This window comes from Dunckerocampus dactyliophorus, chromosome 1, assembly GCF_027744805.1.
Source record: "Dunckerocampus dactyliophorus isolate RoL2022-P2 chromosome 1, RoL_Ddac_1.1, whole genome shotgun sequence".
Classification (NCBI taxonomy): Eukaryota; Metazoa; Chordata; class Actinopteri; order Syngnathiformes; family Syngnathidae; genus Dunckerocampus; species Dunckerocampus dactyliophorus.
The window spans coordinates 42890740-42912368 of NC_072819.1; the positions used below are offsets into that span (position 1 = coordinate 42890740).

Consider the following 21629-nt stretch of genomic DNA (forward strand, 5'->3'; position numbering starts at 1 on the left):
CACACCCCTTGATAACACGTGTGGTCTCTGACCACACTTGAAACGAAGGGGTAGGCGGGGCTACACCACCCGCGGAGAAGATGGACGGCAGAGAAAGAAAGAAACACATACATGTAAGCAATTACGCATAATTATTGAGTTTCACAGTAATGTCTCTCGTGGTTTATTATATATTCAATCATTTGCTAGTCCACGTAAATATTCGTCATGTTTTGAAATGTTGTTTTTCGCGAGTTATAACTAGCCAGCTAACACAGATTTCTGACTACACTGATATCGATAACGATTAGATAGCGACCACATTATCCTGTTCATTGTAAGTTGTATTTTAAAGTAGCGAAGTGACTCTACATTACTGAACTGGCCGAGAGAGTGCCATGTTTCTCAACCACGGCGGGTGGATATCCCCCGCTCGATGCTCCCGAGCTCCGTGGCAGAGCGGAGGCTGCTCGTATGCACCTTGCCCGCCCATGGCAGGTGGCTAGCCCGGCTGCTGAGTGTACAGTGACGTCGGCGTTTTATAATGTAATCGTTCAACGCAGCACATCGCAGTGAAGTCTGTTTGCTGTGAATCATAGCCACGCTAGTCCACCGACAATTGTCATTGTGTGATATGCACACCGTATGGATGGTCAGGAAGTGAACCAAATAAAACATGTAAACAACATGACCATATGTGGACAGCACACCACATTATAAAAGTTTATTCAACTTTTGGAATGTACCGTTGTCCCATCTGTTTTTTTCACCCTCAGTCTATATTTGTTTTCAGCACACTATAACGATACTACTTTTACTATTATTATTGTATTTACAATGAGTTAATAGTTGTAGCCCATCACTCATGCGTATGGTTCATTCCTGCAGGAGAAGCTGAGCCAAGTGAAGTCAGCTGCTACAAAATACAGCAAAGACACAAGGAGAGCGAGGCCAAAACAGGGAGGTTTTTAAACCTTGAAATGATGCTTGATAAAGTGTATACATTTGTTGATATTGTCATTTCTAGTTCATATGTATAGTTGCTACATTTTCAATTTTTATAAATGTTGTTACAGTGCTGGTTATAAGCTGTTTATTACAATTGTTTGTGGTTTTGCAATAAATGGCATAGCCGGTGCAAATGTGTGCCTTTTATTTAAAAAAAGGTGTTATGAGGTAGGCTATATAACATTGAATCTGCCTATGTCACAGCCAGCAAGCGGTGAAGGGTGATGATGTAATAAGAATCAAGTGGTGTCCAATTTCTGAGTGGCTTCTTCCCCTTGGCCCTATGTTTTAAGGGGTAAGACGAAGGGGAAGGGCTAAGGGTAGAATTGCGATTCAGCCTGAGAGTCCATCGCTGATGACATCATATACGTGCGACAGAGCTGACTTCTGGTTCCTGTTCCTACATATTAGCAAGCTAATAGACTGCCAATAAGGATGTTTTGTGCTAAAAAGAAGACATTTGGCATCACACAGTGTCTTAATAACATGACAAGACGTGTGCCATATTGTAAGCTAACTGGAAAATGTACACAAATCAAGGCAAAATTTTGCCAAAAACAAAAAACATGCTAACCACGGCGTACGCTAACCAAGGTTGCACTGTATTTCTTTAATAGTTTTGTATGTATAATTTTATTTCCTGAAGTTTCAAATAAGACCACTACAAATCACCACTGTTGTGGACAATAATAATTCAGGTATTGATGCAGCAACGCTGTGTTTAACTGCTTTTTTTTTCAACGTAAAATCCTTTTCTCTGGTTTAGAGGTGCTTGGCTGAAAGAAATATTCCACTGGGGGGTACTTCACTAAAAAAGATTGAAAACCACAGGTCTGAAGAGCATGACGCCATCTTCTTGACATTTTTACGTTATTTTATCCAAAAACTAATGTGAAAAATAATAAAGTACTTTCATATATTTTTAAAATTAATTTATAGACACTAGTGGTGAATTTAAGTCAATTTTAATTTGCAGTTGGGACATAATTTTAGTAAAAGTTAGTTTTTCTCTAAAAAAAAAAAAGAAGACAAAAATAAAGATAAAAAACAGTCCAATCACTTACAATGTTGAATCTCCAATGTACCTAACATGCATGTTTTGTTGCTGTGGGAGCACCTGGAGAAAACCCACGTAAACACGGAGAGAACATGCACGGGCTGAGATTCAAACCCAGAATCTTCTAGCTGTGAGGCAGATGTGCTAACCATAGTCCACCATGCAGCAGTTATTATTCCAAATCAAAGCATGACGTCTAAGTCGTTTTCAGCTGAAAAAAAAAGAAAAGAAACAATGCTGTGTAAAATCCAGAGCATTGCTGAGTTTAAAAGCTTCCAGACAAAAAATGTCTGCTCTGAGGTCAAATGTCAGATTGTACACGCATGGTTCATGTCAATACAATTCACACCTGATCTTTTTCTTCTTTTTATTCCACAGCAAACCAAAAATACTTTTGGCACTCACTGGCCACAAGATGAAGTACAACTAAATACCTCATCGCCCTGCGATTGGCAGTCCAGGGTGTACCCCGCCTCTCACGCGAAATCAGCTGGGATAGGCCCCGCAACCCTCGTGAGGACAAGCGGCATAGAAAATGGATGGATGGACAAATACCTTATCAAAAATCTGCCTAGTCTGCTATATAAGGTAACCGAAATATTAGAAAGAAAGTACTGCAATGCATCTTCATCAATGTAAAGTACAACCTCTATACTAATGAATACATCTCTGAATATTTTGTGTTGGAAATGTGATGTTCTGCTTGATTAATTCACTCAATGAGGCGGACTCACATGCTTATCGAGTTTTAAACCAATAAACTGCTGTACAATGTGGAGACACACATGTGCATGTCTACTCAAGCGTAAGAAGTAAGTGTAAAACACAGATTTATTCTTGGATTTGTCAGCTTCATTCTGCTATTCATCTACATTAAACAACACGCCCGAAGGAAGATTTCGTAGCGCTTTGTAAAACACCGTGGCGCATCGCCATCGTCACCAAATAAATACACCAACTTAAATATGACAGCTTTTATTACAGCAGAAGAACAGAAACCTGAAAATGTCAACAACACAAAAGCCTGTTCCCTCGCCCTCCCCCCGACACTTAGTGACAACGTCTTTCAGGTTTATGTAGCTGCTTCCACTGATGAAATAAGTTGTGTCTGTGTGGGACAGAAAGCAGTCAGCAAACAGACTAAACACATAAAACCTGACTGACATTTCAGGAAATAAATATACATTGTGCTTTGTTTGACACACATTATTTACACATTATTGTACAGTTCATAAAGTCCTCACTTACATCCGGGCTCTCACGCAAGAAATAAACATCTAGAGCAAAAGAAGAAACCAAAACAACTGAAAATACACAAGATTGTTGATGGTGAAGGGATACACAGTACACGGCCTAAAATGTCTTGTATACACAGTAGAAAGCACAAATGTGCGTGTGGAATCTGAAATTCCTTCTCAGCCACACAACACAATGTTTACTTGGAGACAAACCTGAAGAAGAAACGAGAGCTTTTCGCACACAGGAAATTGTCTTGGATGGCTTGTGCTCACGCCAGAGGTTGTCAGGCTGGTGTCTGACTACTTATGTGTGTGTGTGCGTGTGTGTGTTAGAAGGTGACCATTGCCTTGTCTAGTGGCAGCCGCAAGCTCTGACCACCATGTTGCGGTACTTCTTAAGAATGACGTTGGAGCTGTCGTCGTAGTAGAGCACTGAGATGGCGTGGAGCTGTGTGGGAGCACAACATGGCTTCGGAACCGTGTCTGGGTTGATAAAGTGAACCTGGGAGGAGGAAAAAAAAAGGGATCATCTTGATTCGAGCTGAAACAATTAATGGATGAATCTATGATTAATCAGTTATCCAATTAATCAGCAACTATTTTGGTATTCGATTAATCGTTTTTGATTTAAAAATGTAAATATCCTCTGATTTCAGCCTCTCAAATGTGATATTTTTTTTTTTTTTTTTAATTTCCCTAGTCATCCATGAAAGCAGACCTGTTATCTTTGTGTTTTATCCAGCCATCCATTTTCTATGCCGCTTATCCTTCTTTGTGTTTCAGGCAAAATATTATGATGTTATTCATGCAAATCAGCTTTGACTTTGTGGAACATTCACCAACATTTTCGCCTTTTTTCTAATATGCTGTGGACCAAACCACTGTTTGGTTCGTATTGATTTGGGATTTGGTTCGCCTAGAGCAAGGGTATCAAGGGAACAATTTTCGGCCCGTGACTGATTTTTTCGTATTTTTTACCATCCCTCAGCACGTTCTAAAATACAATTAAAGAAGACAAAGAAAAAGCAAATAAACAAAACAGCAAAAACAGCAAGAGTCCCTGGTTGCATTGGGCACCACAGCGTCATCTCCATGATCATCGAGGATACAAAGCAGAACCAGGGAGATCTAGCAGCCCTGTGGCCTGACCTAACGAATGCTCACGGCACAGTACCACATAAGTCGGTCGACTACACACTCAAGGCCTAGCACGTCTCCCAGAAGGCACATCTGCTTCTGCGGAACTACTTTGGGCATTGCAAGATGCACTTCACCTCTGGCAACTTCACTACAAACTGGCAGAGGCTGGGAGTCAGAATCGTGACTGGATGTATAATCTCTGGCGTTCTGTTTGCAGCTGCAATGAACCTCCTGGTCAAGTCGGTGGAGCAGCCAAGACGGGGAGCTGTACTCTCAAGTGGCATCCGACAGGTCCCAGTTAGGGCATTTATGGATGACTTAACTTCTGCCAAGTGTGGTGGCTGCGATATCCATCGCTTTAAAGACATTTTAATGACAGTTGCAGCCGGAATGCTGTTATACACTCAACAAAAATCTAAACGCAACACATTCGTTTTTGCTCCCATTTTTCATGAGCTGAACTCAAAGATCTAAAACTTTTTCCATGCACACAAAAAGCCATCATTTGCCTCAAATACCTTATACGCCCAATACAGTTAAAAGAAATGTCCACAGAGACTACGGTTTTGGTACCAAAGCATGGAACCTAGTAGTACCATGCCTACATGACAACTGAATTTGGTGTCCATCCCTAATGATGAATGCTCACTAACCTATGCCAGAAAGGTTTGTGAACTGTATTTAAGAGAAATAGGCTGTTTTTGTACTTACAACAAGTTTTAGGTGTTTGAGTTCAGCTCATGAAAAATGTCAGCAAAAAGCGTTCTTTATCATTTGTTGAGTATAGATTTGCCTCAAAATTGTATATTGATAATTTGACTCACAAGGGTTTGCACAATGGCGTGGTTTGTGGCATTCATGTAGGAGTTGAGCGGGAAGGCGCACTCGCCCTCGCAGTAGTATGCTGCGTATCCTTCAGGGGCGATGATCCAGTCCTGGACACAGAGCAAGACTTTCAATTAGAAAGCAAAAACAGAAGGATTTGAGTTGCTTCCTGGGTATGGAGGTGGCCGGGGCTTTGATTGAGGGTCTCGTACCTGCCACCCGAGGTCTCGGAAGCTGACGTAGAGCTCGTGCTTCTTGCATGCCTGCTTTTGATCAGTGCTGCTGTTCTCTGTGCAAGACGAAGGAGAGACATTTGTCATCCTCCAACAACAATTAGGCCCATTTGACAAAGTGCAGATCCAAACACAGACATTTCAACAGTCACTGTCGGAAATCACCTCCAGATCCAGCAGCGCTTTGCTAACGGGCCACCCAACTCAGATGTCACACTGCGGCAGCTTTGAATTTCATCTGGCCCAAACATATGTGCACACTGTTTGTGTTTACCGCACTCATGTTGGAGAATAATAGTTTACTTTCTAATCTTCCCTCGTTCTGGTGACCTCCGCAGCCCCGCTGCGCATATCTGCCCAAGAGGGGTCCACATTGTCAGTGATCACGAGCGACTGGTTCTCATCATCCACTTAAGATGCCGCTGGTCTAAAAAGTTCCACACAGGCCCATGTGTTTGTGGCCCCGGTTGCCCCGCAGCACACCGCAGATGTGCTCCGCCATAAAACCCTTTTACCTCCTCACAGGGAACATGGGCCCAACTGCTCTTGTAATGCTTGTGTAAATAAACAAAGGCGGCCGAGGGATACTCAAAGCTCTGGCATTACGCTCTAATGTTTCAACAGTTCGTATAAACACGGACTGCTCTCACCTCCAATGAAAGGTCATGTAATATGGCCTGCATGTTCTGTTGGGCTGCGATCGTACAATTATTTGTTATGCGTAACATGGCTGTTATGATGTCATTTTCTTAAAATGTGGGGAATAACAATCCAAGTTTAGATTCATACACAGACAAACAGGCAGGTTCCTGGGAGGCTGCCTGGCAGCTGTACTGGTGAGAATGCACCTTGCCAAGCTTTAGTGGTGGCAAGTCAAACAATGGAGTGAACCAATCAGCTTCCTTTTTCATGGGTGTGGTTTGGGATTCCAAGAGATTTTAAGTAATTATACCACGCTCTCCGAACCTGTTGGCTAAAAACCTGAGAAGGGAGTCAAATTTGGATGTGATGTGCACGACGCAGAGGATGATGGTGTGAGAAAACAGGGACTCCGAGGATTTTGAAGCAAAGAGAGAGGTTAGGATGAAGAGGGGGGGGGGGGGGCTCCAGGGGAGGCCCATGGGAGCATTTCATTTCATTTCCGTAAACTAATGTGAAACGGATGAGGTGTAGGATTAAATAAGCTTTGCTTCTTCCTACTCCTTTTTGGACATGCGGAATTGTGAATTGTGTTATGTGATGTGCTCCAGTGTAATTTGTGTGCATGTTCAAGATGAATTAAACCATTACCATTACCAAGTTTGGCATTTGTATGTCTCACCGAACATTACAGTAACATTACTGAAACCCAGCGACCAGTGTAGAATACCACATATCACTCAAAGCGCTTTGGAATGCGTCTTTTGAATGTCATATATTTGTAATTTAATTCATTTAGGCATTTTTATGCTTAACTTAAACATAAACTTAAAAAATATGTAAAATCTGCTTCAGCATGCAAAATATACAGTATAACAATTACAACCATGGGATTTCCATTTATGATTAACGATTCAAAAATATACATCGAATAGAATTTCCTTGTAAAGATCTCTGCAGGTTTGAAGAATGTGTCATATGCAACATTATTTCATCAAAAGAACACTGAAGACTTTTTCTTGTTGTTTTCGCTCTTCTATGTACTTTTCTCTTAATGGATCTGACATCCTACTACGGGTTGGGTCTCCCGACTCAGCAGTCACTCTCTACTGTATATTTGTGGTTCAATATGGACGTGCAGTAAATTTGCACATGAGTTGTTAAACAAATAAAGTATATTTTCATCTGGACCATCAAGTACCAGTCAACCATGCAACCTTACATCACATTCTGGCAAACAAAAGCAAATTAAACTGCATAAATGATCTCTGACTGGCTGTATAAACACTTTCTTCCTTCACCTGCAATGTTGGCCACTCGCAGTGCCTCTTGGCTCTTGGCCCCTTTGGAGCGATTAGGATTACGCTGCTTGGCGCCCCCCTGTGCTGAGCGAATGCTTCGCAGGTGCACCTCCGTGGCTTTGAAGAAGGCCACCATGAAGGGCTGTTTGTTCTGTGGCCCACTCCGACCAATCAACCCCGCCATGCGAGGATTAATGCTTTCTCCTGTAGAGGGCGGCAAAAAGAGGAGTGCAAAAAATATATCATTATAATTAGAATACAGTTTATTCTCTAACAATTCCTTTACCCTTTACTCATAAACATGTCAAGAAGCAAGGCAGCGCTGAACACGAAGGCATCCCTTTCTTGTGTTGCGTGCATCTCTGCGTGGGTGTGTTTTTGTTCAGAAGTATGTGCGTCTGATCACCGTTTGGTGGTAAATCAAGTCTCCTGGTCGCCGCTAGCATCCTGCGTGCCTGTCTGCACACGCTCACTCTTATAGGCACATCAACACAAACTCGTCGCAGCGTCCCCTCCCTCAACATGAATGCACTGCTTTGCCTTGCCTTGCATGTTACATCCTGCAAGCCTGAGAGAGATAATATTCAAAATCATGCTCTTGTGATCTATGCTGCTTGTTGAGTTTGTTGAGTTTTCACGGCCTAACAACCTCCTGCTGAGATGTTCTCCAAGATGTGATGGCATGACATATTTCCTGCATGCGTGCAAACCATGCTGCTGGTGTGATGGACGATAATTTATGATGTGACTCACATTTGTTCAGCCTTCTGCAAACTGAATGTGTGATCCTCTTTTCTGCTGTTGGTGTACAATAGATGTGATTCATTAGACTGGGTTCACACTACGGTGTTTAAGTCCTGACTGGTGTCAACCCGTCAAAGCAATGACACACATTTGCATTCAGGAAACTGCCTATTTTTTGTCATTATCTACTGAGAGCATCTTGGATCTGATTGTTTTTAGAAGTTGTTAAGTTGTTATAAGTTGAATACCTTTGCTGTCTATCTTAAACTCTCTAGCCTTGGATGTGTGTGACACTCACCGTTTGTGCCGTCCAGAGCCAACTGTAGACCCAGATTTCTCCCCGGGTTCAGGACCCAGTGGTTGCTAGTCGCCGTCACGTCAAAAACCAGCCAGCCCTCCTCTGCGGCCCAGATGACCCGCGAGTCCAGGAGAAACAGGTCAGACTCTCTGGGCACAACGCAGAGGATGAGGGTGTGAGACAAGAGGGATTCAGAGGATTTTGAAGCAAAGAGAGAGGTTAGGATGAAGGAGTGGGGGGCTCCAGGGGAGGCCCATGGGAGCATTTCATTTCCGTAATTGACATGTAATGGCTTTATAAATGACCAGTCCACTCATACTGCACACTACACACAGTCCATCACTGGCAGGACTTTTGCAGCAGAGAGAGACATGACGTCAAATGGAGAGACTAGAGAAATGCAGTAAAAAAAAGTTGCACTTTTTTTTTAAAAGGAGTAAAAATGTGTGCTATAAGTAGCAAGTGCAGGGTCAGTCGCATTGTTCAACCCAACTTGGGATTTTCTCGCCTTTCCTGGCTGGATAGTAAAATCCTTTGTTCTTTACGCAGCCGTTCATGTATCATAGCGTGTCACATTCATGTAGACGAGCCCGGCAGTGGAATAAACCACTTTGTTGCTGGTCCCTCAGAAACTTTTAGGATGTGTCAAGGACAATGGCTAACGCAGCGACTTTTGACAGCCTGGACGCAGAATGAAGGAGATTTAAGTTCATTGCTGCAATTTATACTTTTTTATTGTTTAATATGTTATTGCATTCTAACAATAGGCAATCATTACATAAATATAAACCAAAAATGGAATGACTAAATGCAAATATTTTTTAAAACCCACTTTAGCAGAGAGGTGTCCAGACCATTCAATAGGAAGGTAATGTTTGACATTGTCCTGGAATAATTTTGCACTTATGGGGAGGAAAGTAAAAAGAAGTATGTAGTAGTTGAGATATAATGTTTGTTTACTCCTGTTTTTCAAGCATGCATGCAAGTTGTCTGAGTGTATAGTACGGTTTGTTTCTTTCAGACATGCTTCACAAGTTACATTAGGGAACATCACATCGTTGCACAATTCAACATTTCCAAAAAGGAAAGAAAGAAGAAGCAGAAGCAGCGTATAAGGTGAAACCCAGTCACAATCACATTGTTAATGCATGTTCATCTTATACGTCACTAATAATAATAATGTGATTCTTTTCATCATTTTGCTTCTTTAAGCAATCCGCTTTCTCTTCCATCTTATCATTTTGTTTACCAAGTGATGGAGTACCATTCTTTACTTAATGTGTTTTGTTAAGTACTTCATGTCTTTATCTCTTATATCATTCAACATCCCCATTATCTCCTGTAGTGTACCTGGTATCAGGCACTCTTCCGACTCTGCATTCACGAAAACAGGGGCCTTTTTCTGTTGGTGGTCGATAACTAAGTTCAGACGTTAGAGACAATTAGCTTGTCTTGCTGGCAGTTGTAATTGCAATTGTAACTTGTTTTTTGGACGAGTTAGTTCCTCGAAGTTCCTAGAAGTTGAAGTACCTCGAGGGAGGATGTAATGAGAGATCGGCGTGCGGTGATGCAGACTCTGCATCGGTTCGTTGTGATGAAGAGGGAGTTGAGCTGAAAGGCAAAACTCTCAATTTAACGGTCGATCTACATTCCTACCCTCACCTCTGGTCATGAGCTTTGGGTGGTGACCAAAAGGACAAGATCGTGGGTACATGCGGTTGAAATGAGTTTCCTTAATAGGGTGGCTGGGCTGGTGAGAAGCACCGTCATCCGGGAGAAACTCCTGCTCGGTGGCTCGGGCATCTGGTCAGGATGTCTCCCTGTCGCCTCACTGGGAAGGTGTTAATGGCACGTCTAACTGGTAGGCCTCAGGGAAGAGCAGGACACCCTTGAGAGACTATGTCTCGGGAATGCACAACTTGGGAATGCCGCAGGATCCACCAAAAGGAGCTAAACGGAGCAGCCAGGAAAATGGAAGTCTGGGCTTCTACTCTTAGGTGGCTACCCCCGCAATTGGACCTTGGATAAGTGGAAGAAGATGGCTGGATGGATGAATGGAGTTCCTCACGCCAAACAGTATTCAAGCGAGTGGTGTCAGCAAACAGATCTGTAATTATGATCGAGATCTGTGTGCAGGAAAAGTGCAAAAATAGTCCAAAACTTCGGGTCAGTGCAGAGCTCTTCTCAGTCCGTTCATCCTCACAGGAAGTGACAAAACCAAGTGTGATATCAAATATGGGTCCCTTGGGTAAAAAAATTCTGGTGACACTATATTGGGTATTTACACTTGCTGTGTCCACATGTATATGCATTAAATTGACTGTAGTTATGTGTTATGTTTACGTGTTAGTACCCACAAACGCTTGAAGAAACTCAGTGGAAAAATGGTGCTGATAGGGCATTTAAAAATGTGGTCATTTTGAAATATAGTAGGACAACAGAACACATTTTGTGACCGGCAAAGGGGCTTGGTAAAATCGCCTCTTGTGTGTTAATGTCACTTTTTGCGGAACGACAAGGTTAACAGTGTGTTTGTGTGACCTTTCAGGTAAACTCAGTGGTGGAAAGCAGGTGATGTTACAGGAGTAGGTTAGTAGGGGACTAGTTCTGTTACTATTTTCCATGATTAATTAAAATGAGTTAAAGGCAACATTTTGCCGGTAATGAATGTGCACACCAGTACCTGTCCGAATGTTCCTCCAGCACCTGGTAGACGCTGATGCGGAAGGTCTCGTTATCAAAGCGTTCGTGAATGAAGTCTTTATAAATGCGAAACTCAGCAGCAGTGACCGCCTCGCCCTCGGGAATCTGGGAGAGATCGAATCGGAATTCTCGATGATGCCGCCGCACTGGCAGGAATTCTGTGTCATGCTCTACTGCAAGAACAAAACAAAGACAGCATGAGAAAATGTTGACCAGTGACCTATTTTGCATCATATGGAAATGAATATCTCTGTTTGCTGTCAGGAAGCTGGTCAGTCCCACATGAAACGCACACGCACAATGTGTGTTGTCTTGTGATTACAGCCTTCATGAGGAACTGGAAGTAACACATCTGGCCAGCACCATGATAAAGATGCAGGCGCACTGTGACAAGTTTACGAGCGCCACTCTTCTCTCCCCGCCCTCAGCCCCAGAGAGTCATCCAGTCCGCCCCTCATCTGGTTCTCATGAGTAGAGAATCCATGTTTGGAGCATCCGAATCTTCTCCACAACACAACTTTGCAAACAACCCTTATATCCGGCCGTTGGGACGTGACCCTGACAACATCACCACCGCCCCTCACCACGTTCCTCTTATATCCCAGCAGGACATCCAGAAGGTCAGTGCCATCATCTCTCATTATGTCCCTCCTGCAGACCTCACACACACACATAATGTGTATATATATATATTTCAAACCTGCAAAACTAACTTAAAGATAAAAAATGTCTAAAATGTTTCAGGGTTGCTGCAAAAAAAATCAGTTAATTTCTATGTCATAGCGAAACATGATACAGTCATGTTTTTGGCCATGACTACACATGTTTATACACATTTCTATTTTGGGTACTGAGCAAACATGCATTGATTTTTGAAATGTTTCATTCTGTTTAGCATCACAACATTCCTAAAAAAAAAATGGGCACGTTCTTCAAATAATGCAGTTTCAACTGTGAAATACTGGAATGGGTTGGAAAGGTATAAAAAAAAAATACAGAAATTGAGAACGAACTGTATCATAACTATGACAAAAGAAAGCCCAACTGACCGACCCATCAAATGTTGGGGGAGAAAAAGTGTAATTTATACTGGACAGGCCAGGACACCTCTCATGTTGTGTTTACAAGCAGTGCTTGTACATTTTTGACTGCTCACTAAAATGATCACACAATGTTTGCTTTCAACACTTGACAAGATTTGTTGTGTTTAACACTCGCCTACATTTGCTTGGCGAAGGGTTGTCTGGGAACAAATGAAAAAAAAATATTACTGACTTTTGTTTTAACTTTCACTCCCCTCCCGGGTCTGTTGATCTAAACTCCACCCATTTAACGTTCGTTGCTACTCGACAACTTCCTAACAAAACATTGGCAGAGAAAAACACTGATTTACTTTATAGGATTCCGTTTTCAAACCGACATCACGCCCGCACCCAGGCACATAAACACGTCAGTTTAATGAGAACTTCTGATGACAGCGCACATGTTCTTTAGCAGCTGCGGGTGATATGAATGTGGCGTGATGTCAGCGTTACGCATGTTCCACTACACAAAGTAGTGTGTGTGTGAGTTGTTTGACTTTCTGTGCACCTGCTGCTTCCTCCGCTCCGGTTTCTCTGATGGTTTTTCCCAGCACACTCTACATCCTGATTCTTTAATGTCTCTATTAAACCCAGTTGTTGAAGGGAATCAAACAGAGGACAGAGCGGGAGGAGCAGAATGGGTCTAATTACAGTTTAATAAGGGACAGCTCGGTTCTCGCTTTAGGCTACACATGTCCCCATCTTCTACTGATGCACATTGGACCAATTTATAAAGACAAAACCTGAACAGCTCAATGTTGTTTATTCATTATTTATCAATTCAAATTTTACCCTGCCTGCGTGCACATAATATATGCTAGTTAACCCTCCAATGCTCCATTGACCAGTGGTATGCAGTCAGGGCCAGCAAGGCCTTCTCTGCTTGCCTAAACACTATCAGCAGCACTGACCTACATTTACAACTTAAATTCTACTATTTGTTCCATAAAATTGTATTAATTTAATCCCAACAGTCTATTATTTTGATTTTGCAGCATGTTTCTTGGCTGCACCGTTTCCAATACACGCATGTGTATGTAGATATTTTTTGTCCAATCAGATTAAAAAAATATCCAAAAATACAGGCACACCAAAGATGCCAATGTTTTTGGCCATGCCTGTATGGAATGCAACCAAAGACAGCCCAATTTATACAGCCATGGCCAAAAACATTGGCATCTTTGGCATGCCGATATTTTTGGCCATGACTGTATGTGCTGCCATGTCAATGTAATTTGCCCAGGGCCTTCAGAATCAGTAGTGCTGGCCCATGTCAGATACACATTATTAGCAATGGGACTGTTTTTCAAATTTGTCTCACAAGGCCGTCTAGCAGACTTACAGTAATGCCAGCATTTTTCCATCCTCTGATTGTTTGCTGTCTGAAAGCCCATTCCCTAACACCCAAAGTTAACACTGCGCTTGAACACATCATCACATGATCCGTCCAGCACATAGGGTTGGGCAATAACATTCAGATTCTACCGGGATCGTTCACATTTTTAAATTTCAATTCCTAGTTTCGATGCCCACTTCTCCGACCGGAATAAATTGCCAACCAACGAAGCACCAACGAAGAAGAATCAGCAGGGAGCGTGTGTGTCCATCGCAACCCAAAGACCAGTCGGCTCAGTGCAACATTCACAACACATTTATATCGTGCACAACCAACACGATTAAACATCTCCAGATTCATGGTGTAGCAATAAAAGCGTTCCGTCTTTGAGGCACTAACCAGTCAAAATCAGGCAAGTAGAACAATGGATGGAGTTTCTTTTGCCAACAATGAAGCAGCAAACAAATTATCCAAAAGCTAATATGGTGGGTCAACTTCAATATCTAGCTAACGTTAGCAGGTGTACTTTTTCATTGACAAATGTTTTACAAGTTGCTCTTTTTTTGTTTGTTTAAATCATTCAATCCCAGCCATCTTTCAAAAGGCAACCCCTCCAGTACCGGCCATTTTAGACAATTTTGACTGATCTTTCAAGGCGCACAGGATATTGTGTTACATGGCTATATAAACATGGACCCTACCCAAAGAAAGATTAGCCTCCCGTCTTTCATTAGAAAAGAAAAGATACATTTCAAGCATAACTTTCACTTTCACACAAGTATTTTTGTGACAGCTCAAATATATAAACAAGCTACACCACAACATACCCAACACAAAAAAGTTTTTTTGACACCAAAATAATTTGTTTACAAATATAACACCATGAACAGTTTACAATTTTCACATTTGGAAACTATGTGTGTGCACATGCATGCTTGTGTGTGCACGTGCATGCTTTAAATTTGCCCTACAATGTGTAACCAGCACGTGACACTCCTCCACGCTCTCTCACCTCCTCTTCGTGCCATGTGTGTTTCTCGGTCCTCTCCTGTTCCCTGCCGAGCTCTTATCAAATGTGCTTCCCCCTAGTGGCCGTTTTCATGGCATTCAAATTGCTCTGAAGCTTAATACATCGGTGAAAAGTTGCATCATCACCTCCGTCAGCCTCTCGCGCATGTAAAAGACGTATAAATATGTTGTTGGGATGTGGCGTTCAGGTTTACAAAAACGCGTAACTAAATTACTATTCTGCACCCAGGTCAGTGGGGGCTCAGTGACATTTTTAAGTGCATGTAACATCAGACACTCTCTAACACACAAACGACACGATATGTGTACATGTGTTTATAAATAATGAACTTTTGTCAAAGTGTACTCCTGTGGAAACTTCATAACATTTCTTGATATTTTTTATATCGGGATGTCCCGATCATTTTTTGGCTTCTGATCCGATTGGAATTTTTTTTATAGTCTTGACAATCCGATCCGATCCTTTTTTTAAGACTTTTTTAAAATTTTTAACTTTTTTAAACTTTTGTTACAAACATGAATTTGTGGAATTGAATAGGGTTATAAAAATAGCTCTTCAAAGCATTAAAAATAATGACCAAAAGTATTGACGAATTAACTTTTTTGTTGCACAGCATGACCAACAATATTGTTGGGCTTTTTTAACACACCTCTGTGAGTCAGGTCCCTAAGCTAATAAAAGATCCAATAAAAGTCCATCCAATAAAAGATCAAATTGAAAAAAATGGGTGCGCAAAATACTTTTAGGGTAGGACTAATCATTTGACATGGTTATATATCAATTTGTGGTGTGATTTAGAATATATGGAAAAATTTTTAACAATCTCTCTTCAGCACAGTAATTTATTGATGGTCTCTAGTGTAAACAACCAGCGGCTAGAGCAGCACTTCCCGTGCAGGCAGTGGCGGAGCCTGAAATGTTTCATTGGGGTGGCCAAGATGAGACCGTTACTCACATAGGGGGGCAATAAGATCATACCTGAAATGTCTAGATGGCCAGTGGGGTGGCCGAAGAGTGCCCAAGGGTGGCCACTGCCACCACGTAGCTCCGCCATGGCGTACAATGACACAGCAGTCCAGGTACAGTGAGGGGGAACTACCACTGTAGCTACGGAGCCGAATACGGAGCTGAAACTAGCGTCAACCAAGGTGGTGTTGCGTTTTCTATTTCTTGTGGGTGGCGGGAGTCAAGTGACAACCATTACCGCACCTAGCATGTCGGAGTGTGGCCCACAGTTACAAACGTGATACAGCAACCGGATCGGCCCGATCTCGTGGCGGAAGCCGGTATCTTCAGAATACAGCGGATCCCTAAAATACACTGTGAGAAATTTATAGTAAAGTTCATATAATGACAAAATTCATGGACATGTTCAAACATCCAAGAAGAAATCTGGTTAGCGCCCTCAAACCATGCTAACTTTTATGACCCTGCCTCTTCTGAAATCAGGAATCATTAGGAATTGAAACGAGGAATCTGACTTAGAAACGGAATCATTCAAATTCAAACAAAGCCCAACCCTACTATGGATTAATATCATTACCAAAGAAGAACACGTTTACCGATTCATTTGTGTCCACACTGCCAATCCAGACGTTTAAACCAAAATGATTCTTTGTGAATACTAAGATCCTTCGTTGTTTGGCAGCGGTCAACTGCTTTGCGATGTGCATCACTGCCTCTTAGAAGACTGGAATGGAGCACCGTCCACTACTCGTGATGATTGTTCAAATTTACAAACAGGCTTCATGTTCTCTTACTTTTCTCAGCACTCCACCAGTTGCAGCCCTCAGCCAATTTGCCTCTGCATTCTTTCAGCATTGTTGTAGTAATGTGTCTATTGACCTGATGGAAAACTGAAAATCTCGGCGAGACAATGCAAAGAATTCCAACTGACAGCCCCAATTATCCATCCGCTCTGGATGAGGCTATTCCCTCGTCCCGCAGCACAGGTGCAGTCTCTTTGGGAAGCAAGACCGGTTGGATCTTCATTTTCCGACGCAAGCCACCCACCCGCTCTAGACCAGCCGGATGATTCTTTGAGACGTGTTGTTTTTCCATCTCCACGTATGTCAAGGTATGAGTACATGCAGTTTCAGCCTAACCTGCCCTTGCAATTATCGCAGAATGGCCGTCATTAGATGTGGGGGGCTGGGGGGGGGTGAAGGCACACTTTTTATGACATCCTGTAGGAGGAAGTAAGTCGCTTTCGCCCCACCTGTGTCGCAAATGCACGCCACAGACAAGGCAAACACACCTTCTCTTACTACGTGCTGCTCACATCATGCGCACACATGCACAAACTGACACCAACTAGTGACTTCAGCAGACGGTCTTGTGCGTCACAGCACAGTAACACAATCATTATGGGTTTCTCTCATCCTCAATTATGGATGCGACACGTGCATGAGCACATACGAGTGTGGACTCTTACAGATGCGACACATGTTAGGTGAACTGCAGACTCTAAATTGTCCATAGGTGTGAATGGTTGTTTGTTGATATGTGCCTTAGGATTGGCGTGGCGACCAGTCGAGGGTGGTGAACCCTGCCTCTTGCCCGAAGTCAGCTGGGATAGGCTCCAGCTCTGCATTATTGGGATATAATTGTCAGTCTTTTCCCTCTCTGTCCACTCACTCCTCCCTTCCATTGTCTTGCAGACCCAATGCACTTCCCAGACACCTCAGCCTCCGGAGCAGCAGCAGACAGATCTGACGGCTCACATTAGCCCAAGTGTCTGCTCAGCACCATCACACCCCTCAGTAGCACCTTGCACACTTCCGCCGCACAGCAGGGGGCAGGGTCTCACCCCTGGCACTGCTCGCACTTTGCCTTAATCTTTACCCCCACACTCTCCTTAATCCCTTCCGATTCCCTTGAAATGACTGCTCCATCATGTCTCTGTGGAGGTCATCGAGTCCAACAACGTAGCTGATTTTCATGAGATACGTGGTCAGTAAAGTAGGGATCATTTTCTGATGGTAGGAACATTGCGAGCCATGTGTATTTGATTGACGAAGTATAATGATCGGCCTCTTTCTTTCTTTCTCTCAGTTGCCTTGACTCCAACAATGTTTTAATTACAGTCCAGGGAACAAGTAAGTCATACTTTCCAAGGCCTTGCAGATGAAATAGGGTTTGCAAAGAGGGGGCAGGTTGCTCAAGATGTTTATCCTAAAAAGCTTAAAGAGGGTTTGATCTGTCGGCTAACCACAGTTGGGTGATTACTATGTCATGAAACTTCCTGCTCGCTGGTGACTACTGATGACATCATGCCTGTGTGATGTATGTACTCATACTGGGAAAGGATCAACAGAGTTCCATGCTACAACTTGGTCACATTTGACGAACTTGAATTAGCTCTAGTGCAGCATTTTTGCTTGTGTGAGGGTGCGCATGTGCTACTAAGCCCGTTTGTGCATTTGCAACAGGACGTCATTACTTGTGGTCTCACCAAACCTTCGTGGGCTCCCTAGCTCGGAGGCCATCTGTGGATCACAGGTCTCGGCCTTTCTCATCTCTCAGTGTAGCCATCAAACATTCTTTCCCTTTGCGACCATAAAGCATCAGGCTAGGTTCCATCTCATGCTTCACTGGGCATCGCTGACCAGAGATTTACTGTATACTCCATAGGTAACAGCCCGGAACACACAGAGCATGTTGGGGTCATCTTTAACCTTTTCACACTTTGGATGATTGTTAGTAGCCATTATGAGCCAATAAATCCGTCAATGCTGACGGTCTTCGTAGCTCTCAAAGTTAGCGCCCACCTCAGGTCCTTCTGATTGTGCCACTGAATAGGGTGGTTTTATTAATGCACTCTAAGTGTAGGTTTTCTGTTACTTTCAATTCCTTATTAAGACGCATTTTGGCTGATTTTGTATGAAAATAGGCTGTTTATAACACAAGCAAACACATTCTATGTAAAAATGTACGCTTAGCAGCAGCCATGGGCACCCCCCCTGTAGTCACAATGGTACAATCTTGATCACAGGACGCTGCGCGGTTAATCGTCAAATCAGACCCTCAAGTGCCAAAAAGCATGACGTATGAAGCCGACTGATCCTTCTTGGTGCTTCTGCGTATGCTACGCCTCCATCATGTAAAGGTGAGTATATCATTTCTTGTTTTTTACGTCTCATTATGCAGTGGTTTACTTCTCTTTGTACTTCACAGACAGTTAAGGATATGAAATAATAATAAAACTGACATGATGGTAAAACTTTGACTTGAATTAATTCCATTGAGAAAAATTGCCTCTGAATGTGACTAGATAACACATTTGTATAAAGTGCCATCTTGCATTTTGCATTTCCACTTCACACTCATCAACACATTATTGAGATGTTTGTTGTAATTGTTATTCTTGATTCCTATGACGTAAGTCAAAATATATCTCAGATTAAAAATTAGAAATCCTTGAATCCATTTTGCTACCCTAGAGAAAAAGATACAAGTCGCATTGCTAAGATCATCGTCTACATCTAGTCTCTCTTCCCCTCACGCCTGTGCTTTATGTTCTTTAATTTTGTGGCCACGGGAGCTACACCCACCACAACCTTCCTCCCCGCATCTTATTACAGACCTTTACATTCAGTTTGCAAAGTGACCAGGATGTCTTTCTGCATCCCGAAACAGCATCTGACCATCCATTTCAACCAATTCCTTTGAAGCTATAAATGAATATATCATCAAAATAGGATGAAATGAATAGCATGTGAATGTACATTTCATGTGTACATGTAAGTCAAATGATAACCACGATATATTGTATATAGATATAGATCTTTGGTATGTAGAACGCAAGGGTAAAACATTGATAAAACATGATTGTATGAACCTCCTCACTAGGTGTAGAGACTACACTCTTGTGCTTTAAACTGCTGGAGTATTGGAACTAGAGATGCTCCGATCAGGTTTTTATGCTGCTGATACCGTTACCGAGCATCCACGAGTGAAATCTGCCAATATCGACACCGATCACATAGATTAAGTGTAAATTTTTAATTAAAAAAACATTAAAAAGCATTTTTTTCATAGCTTAGCTCAACCCAAACAAAGCAAATATGTTTGTTTTACCAGAACATAAACAAAATGCTCACATTTTGTATTTCAGAATGCATTTCCATCTCGTGTTCTCACATTATGAACTGAAAACCTGAATGAAAAGCAGGCTTGCAGGCGCCTTGTGGTTGTGGGGAGGGGGGCTCCCTGGTGCACGTGGGCACCACGTTGGTGACCGCTGGGCTACAGTATATGATATGAAACTTTGAGGATCAGGCGCCTTCTTTAAGGAGACTTTGGATGCAAGAGCGTCCAGCAGGACGCCAGGCAGTCGGCAAACCCGGTTTCCTACACCACGGACGACGTCCTTCCATCCAGTCCGACAAATCCAACCACTGCTCGGGGTATCATGGGCGCGTGTCCCACGTTTTGGCTAATTAGCCGCCGCCCGACTGACGATCACATCGCGAGCTGCGAAAACCTACCACACCCTGCCCGCGTGTTTTGCAGTGTTGTTGCCTGTCAATATGCATGTACTTTTCTAACATTCAAAAAAGTATACACTGCAAAAACAGCCATACGTGAAACAAGCCCAAATTATTTTTAAATGAGACAGCTTTTCTTATTTTATGCAAAAAATCCTGCCAATGGGGTAAGCAAATTTTTTCCAATCAAAAATGTCCACAATTTGGGTCCCGCAGACAAACCAGCTGAGAACCACTGCTCTAGGAAATGTATAGTGTGGCCTTCAAATTGATCTGAAATGAGCAAAGTTTGATACATTTTCTCTGTGTATAAATATAAATATATATACAGTGTATATATATATTTTTTTTCTTTTTTTTTCTATTGTCAGTATGTTTCCCATGCTCCTAATTAGTCACGTGGACACACAATATTGCTTCTGTTTCCTCCTTTCCTAGTTTCAACACTTTTTTAAGTCAACAACCATTCAAACATGAGGGAAAACTGCTAAAATGTTTGCTTAAAAAACAACAACTTGCCCATTCATAGTGTACGCACAAGCGATGTAACGTTTCAATGCCATACCATAAAAACACTTGCTGTTGCTTTTACAAGCTTTGATCTGGCCCGCAGAGTCTGGTTGGCATTATGTGGCTTCCGCTGAGGCAGTGGTTCTCAATTATTTTCTGTCTTGCCTTTCCTAGGGGACAGAATTTTTTTCACGCTCCACGTGAATTGAAATACAGTTGAGAACCTGATCATACTGTATGTATTTATCTGTATAAACTACGGTAGGAGTTGCTGACACCTGCATCGTTCTAGCATGAATACGGACACTAACAAGCATGCTACGCTTGAAGAATTGTGTTAAGTTACATTATAACTAGTAAGTAACATTTCGGCTTTTTCTCATTACATTACATGCCTTTTATTACTTTTCCCTTTTTGATGTTAATTTTATTTTATTTTATTTTATTTTATTTTATTTTATTTTATTCCTACAATGTGCCACAGGCCCCCCAAAAAAGCTCTTCATCAGGGTTGAGCGCTTGACGTAACGTCAACACCATCAACAACCACAGCACCCGCTGACTACTTAGCTTGCTAGCTTCCATCGTCACTATCAAACCATGGTAATTGAAGAGAGAAGGGGAGTATTGCAGCTTGGACTGACAGTCACTTTTATTGCAAATTCAGATCTTAAATCAGAGGAGAAGGCGTTCCTGGAGGTGGGCTGGACGCCCTCTGAAAGAGTCGTACACACACAGGAAATAATGTTCTACAAGCCGACCAATCACAGCCTTTATGGCCAGGTTAGTGCAAGAAGGGTTTGCAGGAAGGAGCGAGCAGGTGTAGCATAAGCTGGTGCCTCGACACAGGAGCATTATCCAGGTTTCACAGACCGAAACCGGCAAAATGCAACAAAATGTGTACCTGGAGAGCAGGGAAGTGTATTCAAGGGTCACAATGCGTGTCGAGTACGAAAAATGTAAGGTCTGCACTAATACTGAAAGTTCCCCGTGCCTCTCACGGCTCTCACCACGCCG

The 21629-nt window shown here is 42.5% G+C and overlaps 1 protein-coding gene and 1 long non-coding RNA gene across 3 annotated transcripts in view; one reads left to right on the plus strand and one right to left on the minus strand.

Moving 5' to 3' along the window:
- Positions 1 to 6551, plus strand: LOC129179452 (uncharacterized). The gene is made up of 3 exons (XR_008569962.1): positions 1 to 113; positions 868 to 2632; positions 4640 to 6551. It is a non-coding gene; the product is annotated as an uncharacterized LOC129179452 (long non-coding RNA).
- Positions 3015 to 21629, minus strand: part of bmp7b (bone morphogenetic protein 7b) — a 26119-nt gene continuing 7504 nt past the window's right edge. Inside the window, exons 2-7 of one of the 2 annotated variants that reach the window (XM_054772664.1) lie at positions 11146 to 11335; positions 8463 to 8611; positions 7421 to 7624; positions 5460 to 5536; positions 5247 to 5357; positions 3015 to 3784 (exon numbers count right to left, since the gene is read on the minus strand). In XM_054772664.1, the coding sequence (XP_054628639.1) occupies positions 3635 to 3784; positions 5247 to 5357; positions 5460 to 5536; positions 7421 to 7624; positions 8463 to 8611; positions 11146 to 11335 (881 nt within the window). In that variant the 3' untranslated portion in view covers positions 3015 to 3634. Of the gene's footprint in view, positions 3785 to 5246; positions 5358 to 5459; positions 5537 to 7420; positions 7625 to 8462; positions 8612 to 11145; positions 11339 to 21629 lie in introns of both variants that reach the window. The other variant, XM_054772655.1, reaches the window with a different exon arrangement.